The following is a 19360-nucleotide window of genomic DNA, read 5'->3' as shown; positions in this document are numbered from 1 at the left end:
TGGAGCAACGGAAAATATCTCTCAACCAGGAGTGAGATAGGAACTTCCGTGCTAAATCCCCTAACATTGAAGATCTATGTTTAGTTTATGGAATACATGCAGGAATATTAAAACAGCGGATGATATTTCAAAGTTGTATTCCTTAAAAGCCAGTACTGGTGTAGGCCCAAAAATGTAATATCGATCAAGTTTTTAAAAATATATGATTCATGCTTGTGACGACCGGTGAAGGAACAGAGCTCTTCACTTTCATTTCATATCACATCCAACAAAGCATATTCTTGTACCTTGGCACATGCCACCAGCTGAGAGGTGGACAGGGCACACTGTGTGGCTGCAGCAATGACCCGGTTCTGAAGGACGGTGTCCTCTGCAACCTGGGCCACATTCTTGGCCTTCAGCACCAACATGGCTGCTGCATTGGCCACTGCTTTCGCCAGATTCATCAGGACATCCTGTAAAGCAACAAACATAGAAAAAAACTTGGAAATCCACCTCATTAGCAACATTATGTACCTGTACATATATAACATTTGATATAATAGCCATAAACAAATGGAAGAAATTGCAGCAGCAGCATCTTACAGTAGAAATGAACATTTAAACCAACACTATTGTGAAGCAAAAATCAGCGCAGGATTGTCTGCAGTTATATGCAACTAAATAAATCTCATCAAAGCTTCTGCCTCAATAATCCAATTAAACACACATACGCATTTAGCCACTCCACATCTGTTCAACTCATTAACTGAATTGTTGTAAAATGCAAAACAAGCAAAAAATGGAATGTGTTTAGGAAGGCAGGCTAAAGAAGAGCTTCATTGTATCTAGATTAAAAGCTAGAAAATCCTTCAACTCAAACCGAAAACATGGTCAAAATATGGAACAATATTTTGGTCTTTTTCCCCTGGATACAAGGCGATTTTGATTAAGTGAGTGGCAGTTCCAGAGCATTGACTTTTCTCTGAATGCAGTGAGGTGATAAATGGCTGCAGTCTCACCTGAAACCTCTCGTCTGTCTCGTTCTCTCCAATCTGGCGCAGGAGGTCTCCGCTGGCCTGACCAATGCTGCCTGCTGCTGTCAGCACAGTCTGTCTTGGCTGCAGAAAACACACAGGATGTGAAACTGTATTTAAACACCCGGCAGCATTTTATATCTTGATTTGTGTGTTGTGTGCGTTGGATCAGTAGCATCTAAACTCAAATCTACAATTCACCTTTCCAACTATCCGCATGCACAGCGATGCACACCTGTGTAAAGCTTAATGGTTTTCAGTTAAACACTGTACAGTACATAGATTATTTTTTTCAAACAAATTAACAACACATCCTTACATTAAAGTCCTTCAAACTAACTCCAAACTACGTGCCGATCAGCTCGGCTTCAATATCCCGTCTTTATTCAGATTCACCATAACAATTTAGTTAGTTAAAGCTGTCAAGCAGTGGAAGATGGTAATATAATTAGGTTAGTTCAGGACCAAGAGAGAAAATAGATTATTCAGAGACGATCCATTGTCTCATGGTAGAGCTGCTCTGTGACCAATTTGATTAGCGTTTTTTAGGTTGCTCATTTGGACTGAAGAAAAAGCTCCACAGGCACATACACACAAAATCTGGCATTTAATGGAGTACAAATGGTGAAAAGTTTGCTTGATGCTTGGAATCCAGAGTGAGGACTCATTTTCACACATTCTCCATTTTTTATGCCTCTATCAATGTGGCTACCCCTCCTCCTCCCCCTCCTCCCTCTGGTCTCAACACAGTGTGCAAATTTGGTCCTCCCTTCATACTTTAGCTTCTATTCTAATACCTCCTTTATGTCCAGACCTTATTTGACTTTAAACCGACAACCAAAGCTGACCTTCCACATATTACATATGCAGTAGACAATATTAATGCATACACAATGCTCCTTTTTAGCTTAGTAGCCATCGGTTTTGCCGCAGTAATAGATATGGCACTAAAATGTAAAGTAAACCTAAATACTGAAAGAGCTTAAATTGGTTTATTTTTATATTCTTAGAGTTTGGGGTGCTTTCGCTCACCTCTCCAGAGGCCGGCTCCACAGCCTTCAGCAGGTCAGATACGGTCCCTGCAAGTGTCCTGGCGGCCTTCATCAGGTCGTTGCCTCCTCCTACGTCGTCCTCCATGAGTGCAGCCAACAGCTTCACACCCTTTGACATTTCAGTCAGGTTGGAGGATATGGTGGTGATGGCGCAGCCCACTGCTGTGTAGTCTGTGTCGGTAGGATCGGCTAATTATGATTAAGAATGAACAGAAGAGAGGAGATCAGGAAAATATACAGTCTCAGAAAAGTGATTATAATAAAGGTACCCCAAAACGAAAGATTCACAGAGTCAGTCAGCTAACTATCAAAAGTATTTGCCTTTAACCAAGATTACAGACTTTGCATAATCACATAAGTCTATTTCAGCTGAGAGAAATAAGCACAAAAAAAAAAAACCAACCCTAAAAAATAGTGAAGAAGCTGAAAAAAACCACACCAATAAATGATTTTCAACATGAAGTGGCAAGACTGGCACAAAGCCAGCCGACACCTTCAGCAGCGCACAGTCTCCAAACCACAGCAGGATATGAGAGAGCTATTAGACTTTATACAGGTTCTACAATGATGATAATGAACACCAGAGTGATGGAAAATGTCTCCTTTAAAGTCACTAATTGGCCAAATAATTTTAACTGCAAGAAAATAGCGCCGCTAACACTGCCTCGTAAAAGTGTGAGCACCACTACTTTACAGGCCTTATGTAGAATTCCCAAAATACCTAATTGTGTTTATTTTAAATAAATGTCAGCACTGAACAGTGTATGCCAGAGACACGCTCTACTATTAAGACTGAAATGAATTATATTTTTTCCTATAAGCTAGACTAAATCCACGCTTTCTTAGTGGACAAACTGATTCATGTTCTGAAGACGAAATTAATAAAGAAAAGCATTATCAGATTGTGCTGACTCCTGCCAGAGCCACTGACCAGCCGTGAGGTTGACAACAGAGGCTGTTCCTGCAGTGATGGCGTCGACTTGGGAGTGGATCTCGTGTTTTGACTCATCCATCTTGTTTTGGATCCACACCTTAGATGCCTAAACAGAGACCACAAATCATCACTGACACATGTAAAAATACTACAAACATGATTTTCAATAACACATCTCATAGACATATTACTACTATTACAATATCAGCATATATATTAGAGTTCAAGTGCAATGCAGGGTACCATGTCTTGTCCCAGTGGTGGAAGGTTGTCCACCTCCCCCAGGTCTATCTGGGCTTTCTGCACAGCTTGCATGCTGGTGTTGATGGTTCCCATCAGAGCTTGTTGTGCTGAGCTCTGCACATAAAGATAAAAACATGTCACCTTACACTGCGAATATTAGACTGATTCTTAAATTCACTAGTTAATGTGTGCAGCAGCATCGCTACAACCACCTCTTACACGTGCGGCTTTAACAGGGAAGAAAACTTTACAGGCATCATTACCAGTGGTGGCATGTGTCCACGGTGCATCTGACCCATTGTGATCTGCTGCTGAGGGGATGGCATAGTACCCATGCTAAGTGATTCTGCGCCGATTGAGCCAGAGCGGATCACCCCTGGCAGCGCCACAGAGCCGTGCTCCACCCGGCCCATACGGTTAAACTGCTGCTGAAGGATGGTGGACCTGCAAATATGATGCATGTAAAACATTAGTCTTCTCATACGTGCATTTGTGACTGTGCACAAAGCAGAAAGATACTGAAAAGTCTTTGCAATGTGTACATCTGGCAGACAAAGGTTTGTTTTGTTTTTCTGCAGATAAGGCCTTCCAGAGTTTGGCTTACTATGTCTTTGTAATATTAAAGACGATTGCCTACAGCCAGTGAACAAGTCTGGATAAAAGCGGGCGAAGGAGGAGAAAAAAAATACAATAACAATTGCAACAAATACTCTCTCGGTTGAAAACAGGAAAGCAATATCAACTGAGGCATGAAAGGAAAAGGACTTCAGTTACACGCCGAGAGTCCACTGTGGCTCGGTGAGCTAATATACATCTAATAAGGAAATGTTCAGACAGAGCCTTTGCCTGTCCGGTGCAGCAAAATTTCCTCACATAATGATTATCTTTCAGGATAAGGAAGTGAGGTTCTGCGAGATGGATGTCTGAGCTGTGGTCACAGGCGGCAGAGAGACGGAAATAAAGAAAGACTTAATCTTGTGCTTTGTTCAAATAATATGAGAACGCCTTGTACCGTGCTATTGTGCTCACAGTCAAAGCATCATCATACGACCGTTTATACTCAACATATATTTGAATACAACTGGGCTTAAATAAAGACTGCTGATTTATGCTAAACAGAGGCTACATTGCCACTTTTGTTCAGCAGGAATGCACATACTTTTTCGGGGATACAGACTCCTCGAGCATTGTTGACTCCTCGTCACCTTCTAATCCAAAGCGATCCTTGCTTTGCTTCTGCAGGAAACAAAATAACAGAACAAAAATTTGAGTGACACTGAATTGCACACTTGCACAGGTTCATGACAAATTAGGTCATTCAGAGTAGAATACAACTAAACCTTGAACACACCTGTGATGGATGGTATTCTAACCCCCAGAAAAAGGAGGGGACGACAGTTCTAATGCCTATAATAGTGATAGGTAATTGTGTTAACCATGGAACCTCAGCTGTTCACTCTAAGCTTTATTACCAGCTCCTGCTGTATACCGGTGCCACATGAGCCTTTCCACATGTGCTTCTTTTTTATTTAAATGGAGCTGTATGACACAGTGGCTGGGCTGTGTCTAGTATCAACAGATGTGAGAATTCATTTGTCACAGGAAGATATTGATTCGCGAGGATTCATCAGCATCTCCAGAGATAAATGTCTCACCTTTTTGAGAATGATGTCGATGTAACCGGCAATGAGCTGGGAGATCTGTTCCCCTTCAGTGGTCTGTACAGAGTAGTAGCTCTCTTGGTACTCCCCAAAGTCCTACACACACACACACACACACACACACACTTCATTGTGGATTGTAAGGAAAGTAACCACTGCAGAGTGCGCTGTGCAGGCTAAGGATTTACTGCAAGGATTAGAACACTGGTTGACATCAAAAAGCTGCAACATACAGAGAACTGGATTAAACCAACAGCAATCTTGGGGTAGACGTTTTACAGGACACTGAAGATTTCTTTCAGCGGAGCATTGCAAAGGTTACTTCCACATGTATTGTTTAAAAAAAGGACTAAGTAAAATAAAGAGTTCTTTACACTCGCGCACTTAAAATGCTAAACCTTTCCACCATGACATCTTCCGAAAGCTGCAAATCAAACCTGAAATCACAGCGTCACGAAAAACACGCGGACTAAACGGCAGAGCACTCTGCCGAATTAACAGCAGGAAAGAGGCTGGGTTAATTTAATTAAGATGTTGCGTCTTCCAGACCTGCAAGATTAGACCCATGTTGCTGACACAAAGAAGGGATTTTGACACTGACAAAAAAAAAGAAAAAAGTCTGTTCAATATCTGAAGTGCACCAGGGCCAAAAAAAGCCATGCAGGCTGAGCGTAACAGTGATTGTTTGCACCGCAGGAATCGTTGGGTTTACCGTGAGCCTGTCACTCTTATTTAGCATTAGCGACAAGATGCTCAGTGCAAACAGAATGAATAAAAGATAAAACACACCCCCCAACAGAGCCAGCATATCATGAAGTATTCAGAGCTCCTGCTTTCTGTAATAAATGTGCTACAAGTCTTAGGCTTAAAGGTAGAAAATGTGGCTCTTACCAAGGTGAAGCTCTTGGGTGATGCTGCCCACCTCTTCACAGTGGTAAGTGGCCACTCTTGAACTACATCTTTGGTCTTCTCATCCACTCTCATCACAGACTCTTTTGTGATACCCAAAAGCCGCGGCACCAGTTTATTCTTGCTCTTCATCTTTTCCTGCAAAAACAAATTTGAACCATGTAAACTTTACAACACTGTCAAAAACCACAAAATATAACTGAGGGTATAAAGTGCGATCAGAGACATTTGAAGCACAGGGCAGATTAACAAGTTAAGCAAATCATGTAAATTTATCTTCCTCTCAGCACAAAGGTCTAATTTTTCTGTCACAATGATATGTCAAGATGGGTACTTATCTGTTCAACCAGTGGGGGGGAAACGTTAACTTTTCCCAGCTAGCAATTAAAATGTTGCATCTTAAATCTTGTCTTTATCTGCCTGTCAACATCTTTCAACCTCCTGCTAGATCTCCTGTATTCACTAAACCTTTAATGTTATACTTAAGTTGCTTCCTAAGCCATGAAGCATTACATTCCTCCCCCCCCCCCCTTTTTTTCTCTTCGATGGAAAGAGCAAACATTTGTTCGGGAGCTGCAGTTAGAGAAGAGACACAAAGTGATGGACTGTGACACGAGGGGCAAAGAGGTAAATTGTGCAAAAATCCTGAGGGGCCTGTAAACTCACTGGGGCCTCTGCAGGTTATAGGTTAGAGACTATCGGCGGATTTTTCCCCCCCCCCCCCACTGCGGTCAAGTGAGCCCTCACTTACGAAGTCGCAGTCAAGCTAGCCGCCCCGCCAGCCGCACCTAAAATGTTGTTGCACTACTCTTACGCATATTACGGTATAGGTGCCGACTGGCTTAGAAACGCAGTGTTTTCTGTCCTGACACTATTTTACTTCACAATCCACTCCCAGTTTTGGTTAATCTCCACTTTCACCCCTGTGATCCACAGCCCAAATTACTGTATGATTCAGAGAAAATTAACAATAAAATTTACCCAATTTACTCAACTATACTTTTAATGTCCTCATCTTTGAGCTCAGATTACAGGAAAACTGAAAGAGGTGACGCAGATATCTCACTGGATTCTGACTCTGGGTGACCCCCACTCTGCATGCTGTGATCCACAGCCAAAATTACTGTACAGTTTTTGAGAAAATTGATAGTAAAATCTTCCCATTTTGCTTTACTGTACTCTACATATTGACATCTTTGATCTCCGATTACAGGAAAACTGTAAGAGGTGACGCAGATATTTCACTGGATTATGAATCTAGGCCATCTCCAGTCTTCACCCTGTGATCCACAGCAAAAATTACTGTACGGATTTTGAGAAAATTGATAGTAAACTTTGCACAATTTACTCTACTGTACTCTATATATTCTCATCTTTGAGCTTAGATTACAGGAAAACTGTAAGAGGTGACGCAGATATCTCACTGGATTATGACTCTGGGTGACCCCCACTCTGCACCCTGTGATCCACAGCAAAAATTACTGTACAGTTTTTGAGAAAAGTCATGGTAAAATCTTCCCATTTTGCTTTACTGTACTCTACATATTGACATCTTTGAGCTCCGATTACAGGAAAACTATAAGAGGTGACGCAGATATTTCACTGGATTCTGAATCTAGGCTGTCGCCACTCTGCACCCTGTCATCCACAGCCAAAATTACTGTACAGTTTTTGAGAAAATTGATAGCAAAATCTTCCCATTTTGCTTTACTGTACTCTACATATTGACATCTTTGAGCTCCGATTACAGGAAAACTGTAAGAGGTGACGCAGATATTTCACTGGATTATGAATCTAGGCCATCTCCACTCTTCACCCTGTGATCCACAGCCAAAATTACTGTACGGATTTTGAGAAAATTGATAGTAAACTTTGCACAATTTACTCTACTGTACTCTATATATTCTCATCTTTGAGCTTAGATTACAGGAAAACTGTAAGAGGTGACGCAGATATCTCACTGGATTATGACTCTGGGTGACCCCCACTCTGCACCCTGTGATCCACAGCAAAAATTACTGTACAGTTTTTGAGAAAAGTCATGGTAAAATCTTCCCATTTTGCTTTACTGTACTCTACATATTGACATCTTTGAGCTCCGATTACAGGAAAACTGTAAGAGGTGACGCAGATATTTCACTGGATTATGAATCTAGGCCATCTCCACTCTTCACCCTGTGATCCACAGCCAAAATTACTGTACGGATTTTGAGAAAATTGATAGTAAACTTTGCACAATTTACTCTACTGTACTCTATATATTCTCATCTTTGAGCTTAGATTACAGGAAAACTGTAAGAGGTGACGCAGATATCTCACTGGATTATGACTCTGGGTGACCCCCACTCTGCACCCTGTGATCCACAGCAAAAATTACTGTACAGTTTTTGAGAAAAGTCATGGTAAAATCTTCCCATTTTGCTTTACTGTACTCTACATATTGACATCTTTGAGCTCCGATTACAGGAAAACTATAAGAGGTGACGCAGATATTTCACTGGATTCTGAATCTAGGCTGTCGCCACTCTGCACCCTGTCATCCACAGCCAAAATTACTGTACAGTTTTTGAGAAAATTGATAGCAAAATCTTCCCATTTTGCTTTACTGTACTCTACATATTGACATCTTTGAGCTCCGATTACAGGAAAACTGTAAGAGGTGACGCAGATATTTCACTGGATTATGAATCTAGGCCATCTCCACTCTTCACCCTGTGATCCACAGCCAAAATTACTGTACGGATTTTGAGAAAATTGATAGTAAACTTTGCACAATTTACTCTACTGTACTCTATATATTCTCATCTTTGAGCTTAGATTACAGGAAAACTGTAAGAGGTGACGCAGATATCTCACTGGATTATGACTCTGGGTGACCCCCACTCTGCACCCTGTGATCCACAGCAAAAATTACTGTATGGATTTTGAGAAAATTCATAGCAAAATCTTCCCATTTTGCTTTACTGTACTCTACATATTGACATCTTTGGCCTCAGATTACAGGAAAACTATAAGAGGTGACGCAGATATCTCACTGTATTCTGACTCTAGGCTGTCGCCACTCTTCACCCTGTGATCCACAGCCAAAATTACTGTACGGTTTTTGAGAAAATTGATAGTAAACTTTGCACAATTTACTCTACTGTACTTTTAATATCCTCGTCTTTAACCTCAGATTACAGGAAAACTGTAAGAGGTGACGCAGATATTTCACTGTATTCTGACTCTAGGCTGTCGCCACTCTTCACCCTGTGATCCACAGCCAAAATTACTGTACGGTTTTTGAGAAAATTGATAGTAAACTTTGCACAATTTACTCTACTGTACTTTTAATATCCTCGTCTTTAACCTCAGATTACAGGAAAACTGTAAGAGGTGACGCAGATATTTCACTGGATTATGACTCTGGGTGACCCCCACTCTGCATGCTGTGATCCACAGCAAAAATTACTGTATGGATTTTGAGAAAATTGATAGTAAAATCTTCCCATTTTGCTTCACTGTACTCTACATATTGACATCTTTGAGTTCCGATTACAGGAAAACTGTAAGAGGTGACGCAGATATTTCACTGGATTATGAATCTAGGCCATCTCCACTCTGCACCCTGTCATCCACAGCCAAAATTACTGTACAGTTTTGAGAAAATTGATAGTAAAATCTTCCCATTTTGCTTTACTGTACTCTACATATTGACATCTTTGAGTTCCGATTACAAGAAAACTATAAGAGGTGACGCAGATATTTCACTGGATTCTGACTCTAGGCTGTCGCCACTCTTCACCCTGTGATCCACAGCAAAAATTACTGTACGGTTTTTGAGAAAATTGATAGTAAACTTTGCACAATTTACTCTACTGTACTCTATATATTCTCATCTTTGAGCTCAGATTACAGGAAAACTATAAGAGGTGACGCAGATATCTCACTGGATTATGACTCTGGGTGACCCCCACTCTTCACCCTGTTATCCACAGCCCAAATTACTGTACGGATTTTGAGAAAATTGATAGTAAACTTTGCACAATTTACTGTACTGTACTCTATATATTCTCATCTTTGAGCTCAGATTACAGGAAAACTATAAGAGGTGACGCAGATATTTCACTGTATTCTGACTCTAGGCTGTCGCCACTCTTCACCCTGTGATCCACAGCCAAAATTACTGTACGGTTTTTGAGAAAATTGATAGTAAACTTTGCACAATTTACTCTACTGTACTTTTAATATCCTCGTCTTTAACCTCAGATTACAGGAAAACTGTAAGAGGTGACGCAGATATTTCACTGGATTATGACTCTGGGTGACCCCCACTCTGCATGCTGTGATCCACAGCCAAAATTACTGTACAGTTTTTGAGAAAATTGATAGTAAAATCTTCCCATTTTGCTTTACTGTACTCTACATATTGACATCTTTGAGCTCAGATTACAGGAAAACTATAAGAGGTGACGCAGATATTTCACTGGATTCTGAATCTAGGCTGTCGCCACTCTTCACCCTGTGATCCACAGCCAAAATTACTGTACGGTTTTTGAGAAAATTGATAGTAAACTTTGCACAATTTACTCTACTGTACTCTATATATTCTCATCTTTGAGCTCAGATTACAGGAAAACTGTAAGAGGTGACGCAGATATCTCACTGGATTATGACTCTGGGTGACCCCCACTCTGCACCCTGTGATCCACAGCAAAAATTACTGTATGGATTTTGAGAAAATTCATAGCAAAATCTTCCCATTTTGCTTTACTGTACTCTACATATTGACATCTTTGAGCTCAGAATACAGGAAAACTATAAGAGGTGACACAGATATCTCACTGGATTATGACTCTGGGTGACCCCCACTCTTCACCCTGTTATCCACAGCCCAAATTACTGTACGGATTTTTAGAAAATTGATAGTAAACTTTGCACAATTTACTGTACTATACTCTATATATTCTCATCTTTGAGCTCAGATTACAGGAAAACTGTAAGAGGTGACGCAGATATTTCACTGGATTATGAATCTAGGCTGTCGCCACTCTGCACCCTGTCATCCACAGCCAAAATTACTGTACGGTTTTTGGGAAAATCCATAGTAAATATGCACAATTTACTCTACTGTACTTTTAATATCCTCGTCTTTAACCTCAGATTACAGGAAAACTGTAAGAGGTGACGCAGATATTTCACTGGATTATGAATCTAGGCTGTCGCCACTCTGCACCCTGTCATCCACAGCCAAAATTACTGTACGGTTTTTGGGAAAATCCATAGTAAATATGCACAATTTACTCTACTGTACTTTTAATATCCTCGTCTTTAACCTCAGATTACAGGAAAACTGTAAGAGGTGACGCAGATATTTCACTGGATTATGAATCTAGGCTGTCGCCACTCTGCACCCTGTCATCCACAGCCAAAATTACTGTACGGTTTTTGAGAAAATTGATAGTAAAATCTTCCCATTTTGCTTTACTGTACTCTACATATTGACATCTTTGAGCTCAGATTACAGGAAAACTATAAGAGGTGACACAGATATTTCACTGGATTCTGACTCTAGGCTGTCTCCACTCTGCACCCTGTGATCCACAGCCAAAATTACTGTACGGATTTTGAGAAAATTGATAGTAAACTGCACAATTTACTGTACTGTACTTTATATATTGACATCTTTGAGCTCAGATTACAGGAAAACTGTAAGAGGTGACGCAGATATCTCACTGGATTATGACTCTAGGCTGTCGCCACTCTTCACCCTGTGATCCACAGCAAAAATTACTGTACGGTTTTTGAGAAAATTGATAGTAAACTGCACAATTTACTGTACTGTACTTTATATATTGACATCTTTGAGCTCAGATTACAGGAAAACTGTAAGAGGTGACGCAGATATCTCACTGGATTATGACTCTAGGCTGTCGCCACTCTTCACCCTGTGATCCACAGCAAAAATTACTGTACGGTTTTTGAGAAAATTGATAGTAAACTTTGCACAATTTACTCTACTGTACTTTTAATATTCTCATCTTTGACCTCAGATTACAGGAAAACTATAAGAGGTGACGCAGATATCTCACTGGATTATGACTCTGGGTGACCCCCACTCTGCACCCTGTGATCCACAGCCAAAATTACTGTACGGATTTCTGATAAAATTAAATCCTATTCCATTACCAAACAAAATGAGTTCATTAAAGTATTTGCTTAACTACAAGAAATGTCTTTCCACACACAATTTAAATTTTTCAAAATGTCATTCACACACCACCTCAAGTATCAACTTCAGTTTTAGACATTATTTATTCAGTGCTTAATCACAACAATAGTCAACTTAAGGCACTTACATAATAAGTTAAACCTTACAATAATACATACAGAGAAAAACCCAACAATCATATGACCCCCTATGAGCAACAGTGGGAAGGAAAAACTCCCTTTTAACAGCAAGAAACCTCCGGCAGAACCAGGCTCAGGGAGGGGCGGCCATCTGCCTCAACCGGTCAGGGTGAGAAATTACATTTCTCAGATTACTGATTTCTCATATTACTACTACACAGTTTAGATACACTCAACAAAAATATAAACGCAACACCTTTGTTACTGCTCCCATTCCCCATGGGATGGACGTAGAGACCTAAAATTCATTCCAGATACACAATATAACCATCCCTCCCAAACAGTGGTCACAAATCAGTCCAAATGTGTGGTAGTGGGCACATCTGCCATATTGAGATAATCCATCCCACCTCACAGGTGTGCCACATCAGGATGCTGATCTGACATCATGAGTAGTGCACAGGTGTACCTCAGACTGCCCACAACAAAAGGCCACCCTGGAATGTGCAGTTTTGTCTCACAGCAAAATGCCACAGATGCCACAAGCAATGAGGGAGCGTGCAATTGGCATGCTGACAGCAGGAATGTCAACCAGATCTGTCGCCCATGCATTGAATGTTCATTTCTCAACCATAAGCCGTCTCCACAGGCGTTTCAGAGAATATGGCAGCACATCCAACCAGCCTCACAACCGCAGACCTCGTGTAACCACACCAGCCCAGGACCTCCACATCCAGCAGGTTCACCTCCAAGATCGTCTGAGACCAGCCACCCAGACAGCTGCTGGAACAATTGGTTTGCACAACCAAACAATTTCTGCACAAACTGTCAGAAACCGTCTCAGGGAAGCTCAACTGCATGCCCGTCGTCCTCATCGGGGTCTTGACCTGACTCCAGCTCGTCGCCGTAACAGACTTGTGTGGGCAAATGCTCAGATTCGATGGCATCTGGCAAATGGAGAGGTGTGCGCTTCTCGGATGAATCATGGTTCACATTGTTCAGGGCAGATGGCAGCTGAGAATGTCCCAGTTCTTGCATGGCCAGCATACTCACCGGACATGTCACCCATTGAGCATGTTCGGGATGTGCTTGACCGGCGTATACGACAGCGTGTACCAGTTCCCACGAATATCCAACAACCTCGCACAGCCATTGAAGTGGAGTGGACCAACATTCCAAAGGCCACAATTGACAATCTGATAGACTCCATGCGACGATGTGTTGCACTGCATGAGGCAAATGGTGGTCAGACCAGATACTGACCGGTTCTGGGTCCCCAGACCCCCAATAGCGCAAAAAACTGCACATTCCAGGGTGGCCTTTTGTTGTGGGCAGTCTGAGGTACACCTGTGCACTACTCATGATGTCAGATCAGCATCCTGATGTGGCACACCTGTGAGGTGGGATGGATTATCTCAATATGGCAGATGTGCCCACTACCACACATTTGGACTGATTTGTGACCACTGTTTGGGAGGGATGGTTATATTGTGTATCTGGAATGAATTTTCGGTCTCTATGTCCATCCCATGGGGAATGGGAGCAGTAACAAAGGTGTTGCGTTTATATTTTTGTTGAGTGTATCTAAACTGTGTAGTAGTAATATGAGAAATCAGTAATCTGAGAAATGTAATTTCTCACCCTGACCGGTTGAGGCAGATGGCCGCCCCTCCCTGAGCCTGGTTCTGCCGGAGGTTTCTTCCTGTTAAAAGGGAGTTTTTCCTTCCCACTGTTGCTCATAGGGGGTCATATGATTGTTGGGTTTTTCTCTGTATGTATTATTGTAAGGTTTAACTTATTATGTAAGTGCCTTAAGTTGACTATTGTTGTGATTAAGCACTGAATAAATAATGTCTAAAACTGAAGTTGATACTTGAGGTGGTGTGTGAATGACATTTTGAAAAATTTAAATTGTGTGTGGAAAGACATTTCTTGTAGTTAAGCAAATACTTCAATGAACTCATTTTGTTTGGTAATGGAATAGGATTTAATTTCATCAGAAATCCGTACAGTAATTTTGGCTGTGGATCACAGGGTGCAGAGTGGGGGTCACCCAGAGTCATAATCCAGTGAGATATCTGCGTCACCTCTTATAGTTTTCCTGTAATCTGAGGTCAAAGATGAGAATATTAAAAGTACAGTAGAGTAAATTGTGCAAAGTTTACTATCAATTTTCTCAAAAACCGTACAGTAATTTTTTCTGTGGATCACAGGGTGAAGAGTGGCGACAGCCTAGAGTCATAATCCAGTGAGATATCTGCGTCACCTCTTACAGTTTTCCTGTAATCTGAGCTCAAAGATGTCAATATATAAAGTACAGTACAGTAAATTGTGCAAAGTTTACTATCAATTTTCTCAAAAACCGTACAGTAATTTTTTCTGTGGATCACAGGGTGAAGAGTGGCGACAGCCTAGAGTCATAATCCAGTGAGATATCTGCGTCACCTCTTACAGTTTTCCTGTAATCTGAGCTCAAAGATGTCAATATATAAAGTACAGTACAGTAAATTGTGCAAAGTTTACTATCAATTTTCTCAAAATCCATACAGTAATTTTTGCTGTGGATCACAGGGTGCAGAGTGGGGGTCACCCAGAGTCATAATCCAGTGAGATATCTGCGTCACCTCTTACAGTTTTCCTGTAATCTAAGATCAAAGATGAGAATATATAGAGTACAGTAGAGTAAATTGTGCAAAGTTTACTATCAATTTTCTCAAAAACCGTACAGTAATTTTGGCTGTGGATCACAGGGTGAAGAGTGGCGACAGCCTAGAGTCAGAATACAGTGAGATATCTGCGTCACCTCTTATAGTTTTCCTGTAATCTGAGGCCAAAGATGTCAATATGTAGAGTACAGTAAAGCAAAATGGGAAGATTTTACTATCAATTTTCTCAAAAACTGTACAGTAATTTTGGCTGTGGATCACAGGGTGAAGAGTGGGGGTCACCCAGAGTCAGAATCCAGTGAGATATCTGCGTCACCTCTTATAGTTTTCCTGTAATCTGAGCTCAAAGATGAGAATATATAGAGTACAGTAGAGTAAATTGTGCAAAGTTTACTATCAATTTTCTCAAAAACCGTACAGTAATTTTTTCTGTGGATCACAGGGTGAAGAGTGGCGACAGCCTAGATTCATAATCCAGTGAAATATCTGCGTCACCTCTTATGGTTTTCCTGTAATCTGAGCTCAAAAATGAGAATATATAGAGTATAGTACAGTAAATTGTGCAAAGTTTACTATCAATTTTCTCAAAATCCGTACAGTAATTTTTGCTGTGGATCACAGGGTGCAGAGTGGGGGTCACCCAGAGTCATAATCCAGTGAAATATCTGCGTCACCTCTTACAGTTTTCCTGTAATCTGAGGTTAAAGACGAGGATATTAAAAGTACAGTAGAGTAAATTGTGCATATTTACTATGGATTTTCCCAAAAACCGTACAGTAATTTTGGCTGTGGATCACAGGGTGCAGAGTGGAGATGGCCTAGATTCATAATCCAGTGAAATATCTGCATCACCTCTTACAGTTTTTCTGTAATCTGAGCTTAAAGATGAGAATATATAGAGTACAGTAGAGTAAATTGTGCAAAGTTTACTATCAATTTTCTCAAAATCCGTACAGTAATTTTGGCTGTGGATCACAGGGTGCAGAGTGGGGGTCCCCCAGAGTCAGAATCCAGTGAAATATCTGTGTCACCTCTTACAGTTTTCCTGTAATCAGAGCTCAAAGATGTCAATATGTGGAGTACAGTAAAGCATAATGGGAAGATTTTGCTATGAATTTTCTCAAAATCCATACAGTAATTTTGGCTGTGGATCACAGGGTGCAGAGTGGGGGTCACCCAGAGTCATAATCCAGTGAAATATCTGTGTCACCTCTTACAGTTTTCCTGTAATCTGAGGTCAAAGATGAGGACATTAAAAGTATAGTTGAGTAAATTGGGTAAATTTTATTGTTAATTTTCTCTGAATCATACAGTAATTTGGGCTGTGGATCACAGGGGGGAAAGTGGAGATACACTAAAAATGGGAGTGGATTGTGAAGTAAAATAGTGTCAGGACACAAAACACTGCGTTTCTAAGCCGGTTTTCACCCATACCGTAATATACGTAAGAGTAGTGCAACCACATTTTCGGTGCGGCTGGCGGGGCGGCTAGCTTGACTGCGACTTCGTAAGTGAGGGCTCACTTGACCGCAGTCCCCCCCCACGGTTGTTTTTAAAATGTTTCTGCTCCGTAAAATTAACCTTAATGATGACAGACAACAAAAGGTGAGCAGATATAATGGCTATCTATATTTTTATGTATAGAATAAAGGAATACACAAGCCACTCGCTAAAAGCTATTGAACCAATACAACACAGTAAGGCTGTTCAATATAACAATATATATCAGATGACGATATAAAAACGTTTGTTTCGTGGTGTCGCAAAATGAACTGTTTACAGCAACATTTTTTCATCGTTTTGATGGTCACTGTAGTGGCTATATTAATTTCTTAAAGTTCTCTCTTTCTCTTATATTTAATATAACCACACAAGCGCCTGTTTTTATGCGTTTTGGTTAGCAACAAGGACGGTAAAACCACCGCGTGTCCGCTTGTTTATGTTCCACATAGACCTTTCACAATGAAGCTCAATATCCTGTTGAGACTTTTCAAAATAAACTGAATCACGTGAAAGAGCAGATTATTTACGGATGAGAAGTAAAAAAAATAAAAAAAAAACCTCACAAAGAAAACGGCCGTTACAACTTATGTCTAAAAATGTATAGTTTCATGCATGTGTTAAAGCACTCGACTGCAGCTACATGACACGCAGCTGGAAACACTTCCCGCAAGTCGAGCTGTCCGAGATTCACAGAATTTACAGAAAATGTTACATTTTTGTGATTTATATCGTTATCGGGATGATAGAATTCTTACATCGGGATATGAGATTTTGGTCATATCGCACAGCCCTACAACACAGTGTTTTTTTGTTTTTCCTTTTCAAAAAACAAAAAAAACAAGATACATTTTTGCTCTTTATCCTTTTGTGATGAAAGCTATTAATGAAAAGCGCAAGTGACTTGTCCCAGTAATACCAGGAAATATCCAATTTTCTACTAGAGCGCAGCGAAGCTGACAGGAACAAATGATGCAAATGGAGATTTCCATTGCAGGATGTCCTCTTTGTGACTAATTACGTGGGGGGAAAAGTCACTCTGATACTCTTGTCAGAACAGTTTTATAGGTACTGCATTTGGAAGTCTGCAAATTGCTCCCATCAGCTCGTATCTGTTGGCAGCTGGACTTCTTCAAGAGATTCAGTATCGCTGGTTTACCTGTGCAATGTCTCCTTGTATATCTCATTCACTCCACTTCCTCCCTACTCACTCTGAAATAATCTTAGTGCCACACTCGGCTGCACAGACAACATTTGGTTTCCTTCCAGGAACACACTGAACTCCCTGCAGAGGAGGTGCTGCCAGTGTGTGTTTGTATGTGTGTTAGCGAGAGAGGTGTGCAAGGGGAAAATGCATGGCAAACAAATCACAAAAGGGTTCTTGCTTTTGCACGCAGCGCATTCTTTCATCTTGAAATTTTGGTTTTTTGCAACAGGTACTCTGCTTAGTTTAAGGTGACATAACGAGCTGCGAGAGTTCAAATAGGAGCAGACAGTTTATACAAGCGGAGTCCACCATCAGCCTCTTTATCCAGTTAGCACCAAACCCAGAGGACAGATTTCATGCTGTGAAGATAAAAGGCTCCGACTACAGTTCGGCTAATTCCAAAATCCGCTTCCTATTACAATAAATAAAAAAATAAAAAGGCAAGTAGAGAACTTGAGGCTATATTTTTACTTTTTGAAGGAATAAAATAGGGCATTGGTACTTCAAACATTTGGTAAAAGGACAAATGGATGATTTTAAAAACTTACCTTGACGAGGAAGAAGGAGACGCCGTATGTCCGCAGAGACCGCGCCAATTTGACATACTTTACTTTTGCCTCAATCTCGGTCATCTCGCCACAGTTCTTGTGCTCCTGCAGGTCAGATTTTTCATGTATTGATTTTCAGAACACTGAAAATCCCCCCGTTTCACGCTTGTGCACCAATGTGTACATTTATCAAAAGGGACAACACGAACACACCTGGAATATTTTCTTTTCAGCTCCTCTCTGCTTTATGTACTCTTTGGGTAGAAACTCTTTCAGGCTAGAAAAGAAAGGAAAAATAAGAAGCTGAAACTCATGAAAAAAGTCTGAACTCTCCTTTTGTTGTTTCCTTTTCTGTTTATTTCTGACAAAAAGAAAAAAAAAACCCTAATATTTTACAAGTTTTTCCACAGACGTCATGACACAGATGCTTACTCCAAGAATCCGGGTTTGTGTTTATGCTCTATGTGAGGTCCAAACTGGATCTGGGCCTGAATCCCTCCAAACTCGCAGGCCTTATCAAACGAGACCGGGTGGGAACCGTTCAGGATATCATCTCGAGCCTAAAAGACAAATTAAAACGGTCAGTAATTAACTGTAGACATCAAGTTTATGACTTTATTTTCCACTGTATCTGTTTTCTAGACTTGCATAATTCTTAATTGATCAAAAAAAGCCAGCCGTGTGCACATTTTGTAGCTGCTTGTCACCATTAGGAGACAAGAGAAAAATGGATTTTACTGCATATCGTCTGCTCACATCCTGTTTTACTCAGGAGAGGAGAGACACTCTTATCCGAGTGTCTGTTTTTGACACTGGCAAACTGCTGCTTCAACAGTCATGAACTGCTGAAATGAAAAATGAGAGGAAGACATATTTAAAAGTAAGTTCCAGACCTGTACGTAAAGCAGGTTGAGTTGAACTGGGTCTCTGGAGTCTACATTCTGGTCAGAGTAGAAGAACTTGCGTCTCAGGAGAAGAGTCTCGTTCTCGTCCACTCCCTGCTCCCTGAATGTTCTGCTATGGTCCAGCCAGTTCACTAAAAAAATTAAAAAATAACAAGTTCATAGAAATCTCTTGTTAAAGAGGCATAGGTCTATTGTCTTTATTTAATGTTCACCATATACAATAGCAAGTTTGTTTTGTGTGTGTGGTTTATTTATTAATTTTTTTTTTACAAGTATTTGTTTTTGATAAACACCAAATTGCATCTTCACATTCGTGGCTGGAAAAAGCAAATGTAAATACATTTTGCCCAATTAAGAAAAAAAAAGGGCCACCTGTCATCTCTGTAGCA

General features: G+C 40.7%; 1 protein-coding gene across 3 annotated transcripts in view; it reads right to left on the bottom strand.

Annotated features, from left to right (window-relative positions):
- tln2a (talin 2a) overlaps window positions 1-19360 on the bottom strand; it is a 110719-nt gene that overhangs the window by 38884 nt on the left and 52475 nt on the right. For all 3 annotated transcript variants that reach the window (XM_026172041.1, XM_026172031.1, XM_026172046.1), the window contains exons 7-19: window positions 18960-19102; window positions 18499-18626; window positions 18280-18343; window positions 18067-18171; window positions 5798-5953; window positions 4901-5002; window positions 4405-4481; window positions 3509-3689; window positions 3246-3359; window positions 3000-3108; window positions 2049-2257; window positions 1002-1100; window positions 288-455 (exon numbers count right to left, since the gene is read on the bottom strand). In XM_026172041.1, the coding sequence (XP_026027826.1) occupies window positions 288-455; window positions 1002-1100; window positions 2049-2257; window positions 3000-3108; window positions 3246-3359; window positions 3509-3689; window positions 4405-4481; window positions 4901-5002; window positions 5798-5953; window positions 18067-18171; window positions 18280-18343; window positions 18499-18626; window positions 18960-19102 (1655 nt within the window). The remainder of the gene's footprint in view (window positions 1-287; window positions 456-1001; window positions 1101-2048; window positions 2258-2999; window positions 3109-3245; window positions 3360-3508; window positions 3690-4404; window positions 4482-4900; window positions 5003-5797; window positions 5954-18066; window positions 18172-18279; window positions 18344-18498; window positions 18627-18959; window positions 19103-19360) is intronic.

This window comes from Astatotilapia calliptera, chromosome 1 (assembly GCF_900246225.1).
Source record: "Astatotilapia calliptera chromosome 1, fAstCal1.2, whole genome shotgun sequence".
In the NCBI taxonomy this organism is placed as follows: Eukaryota; Metazoa; Chordata; class Actinopteri; order Cichliformes; family Cichlidae; genus Astatotilapia; species Astatotilapia calliptera.
The sequence above is the reverse complement of the archived record's forward strand: the minus strand, read 5'-3'. Positions and strand labels throughout refer to the sequence as shown.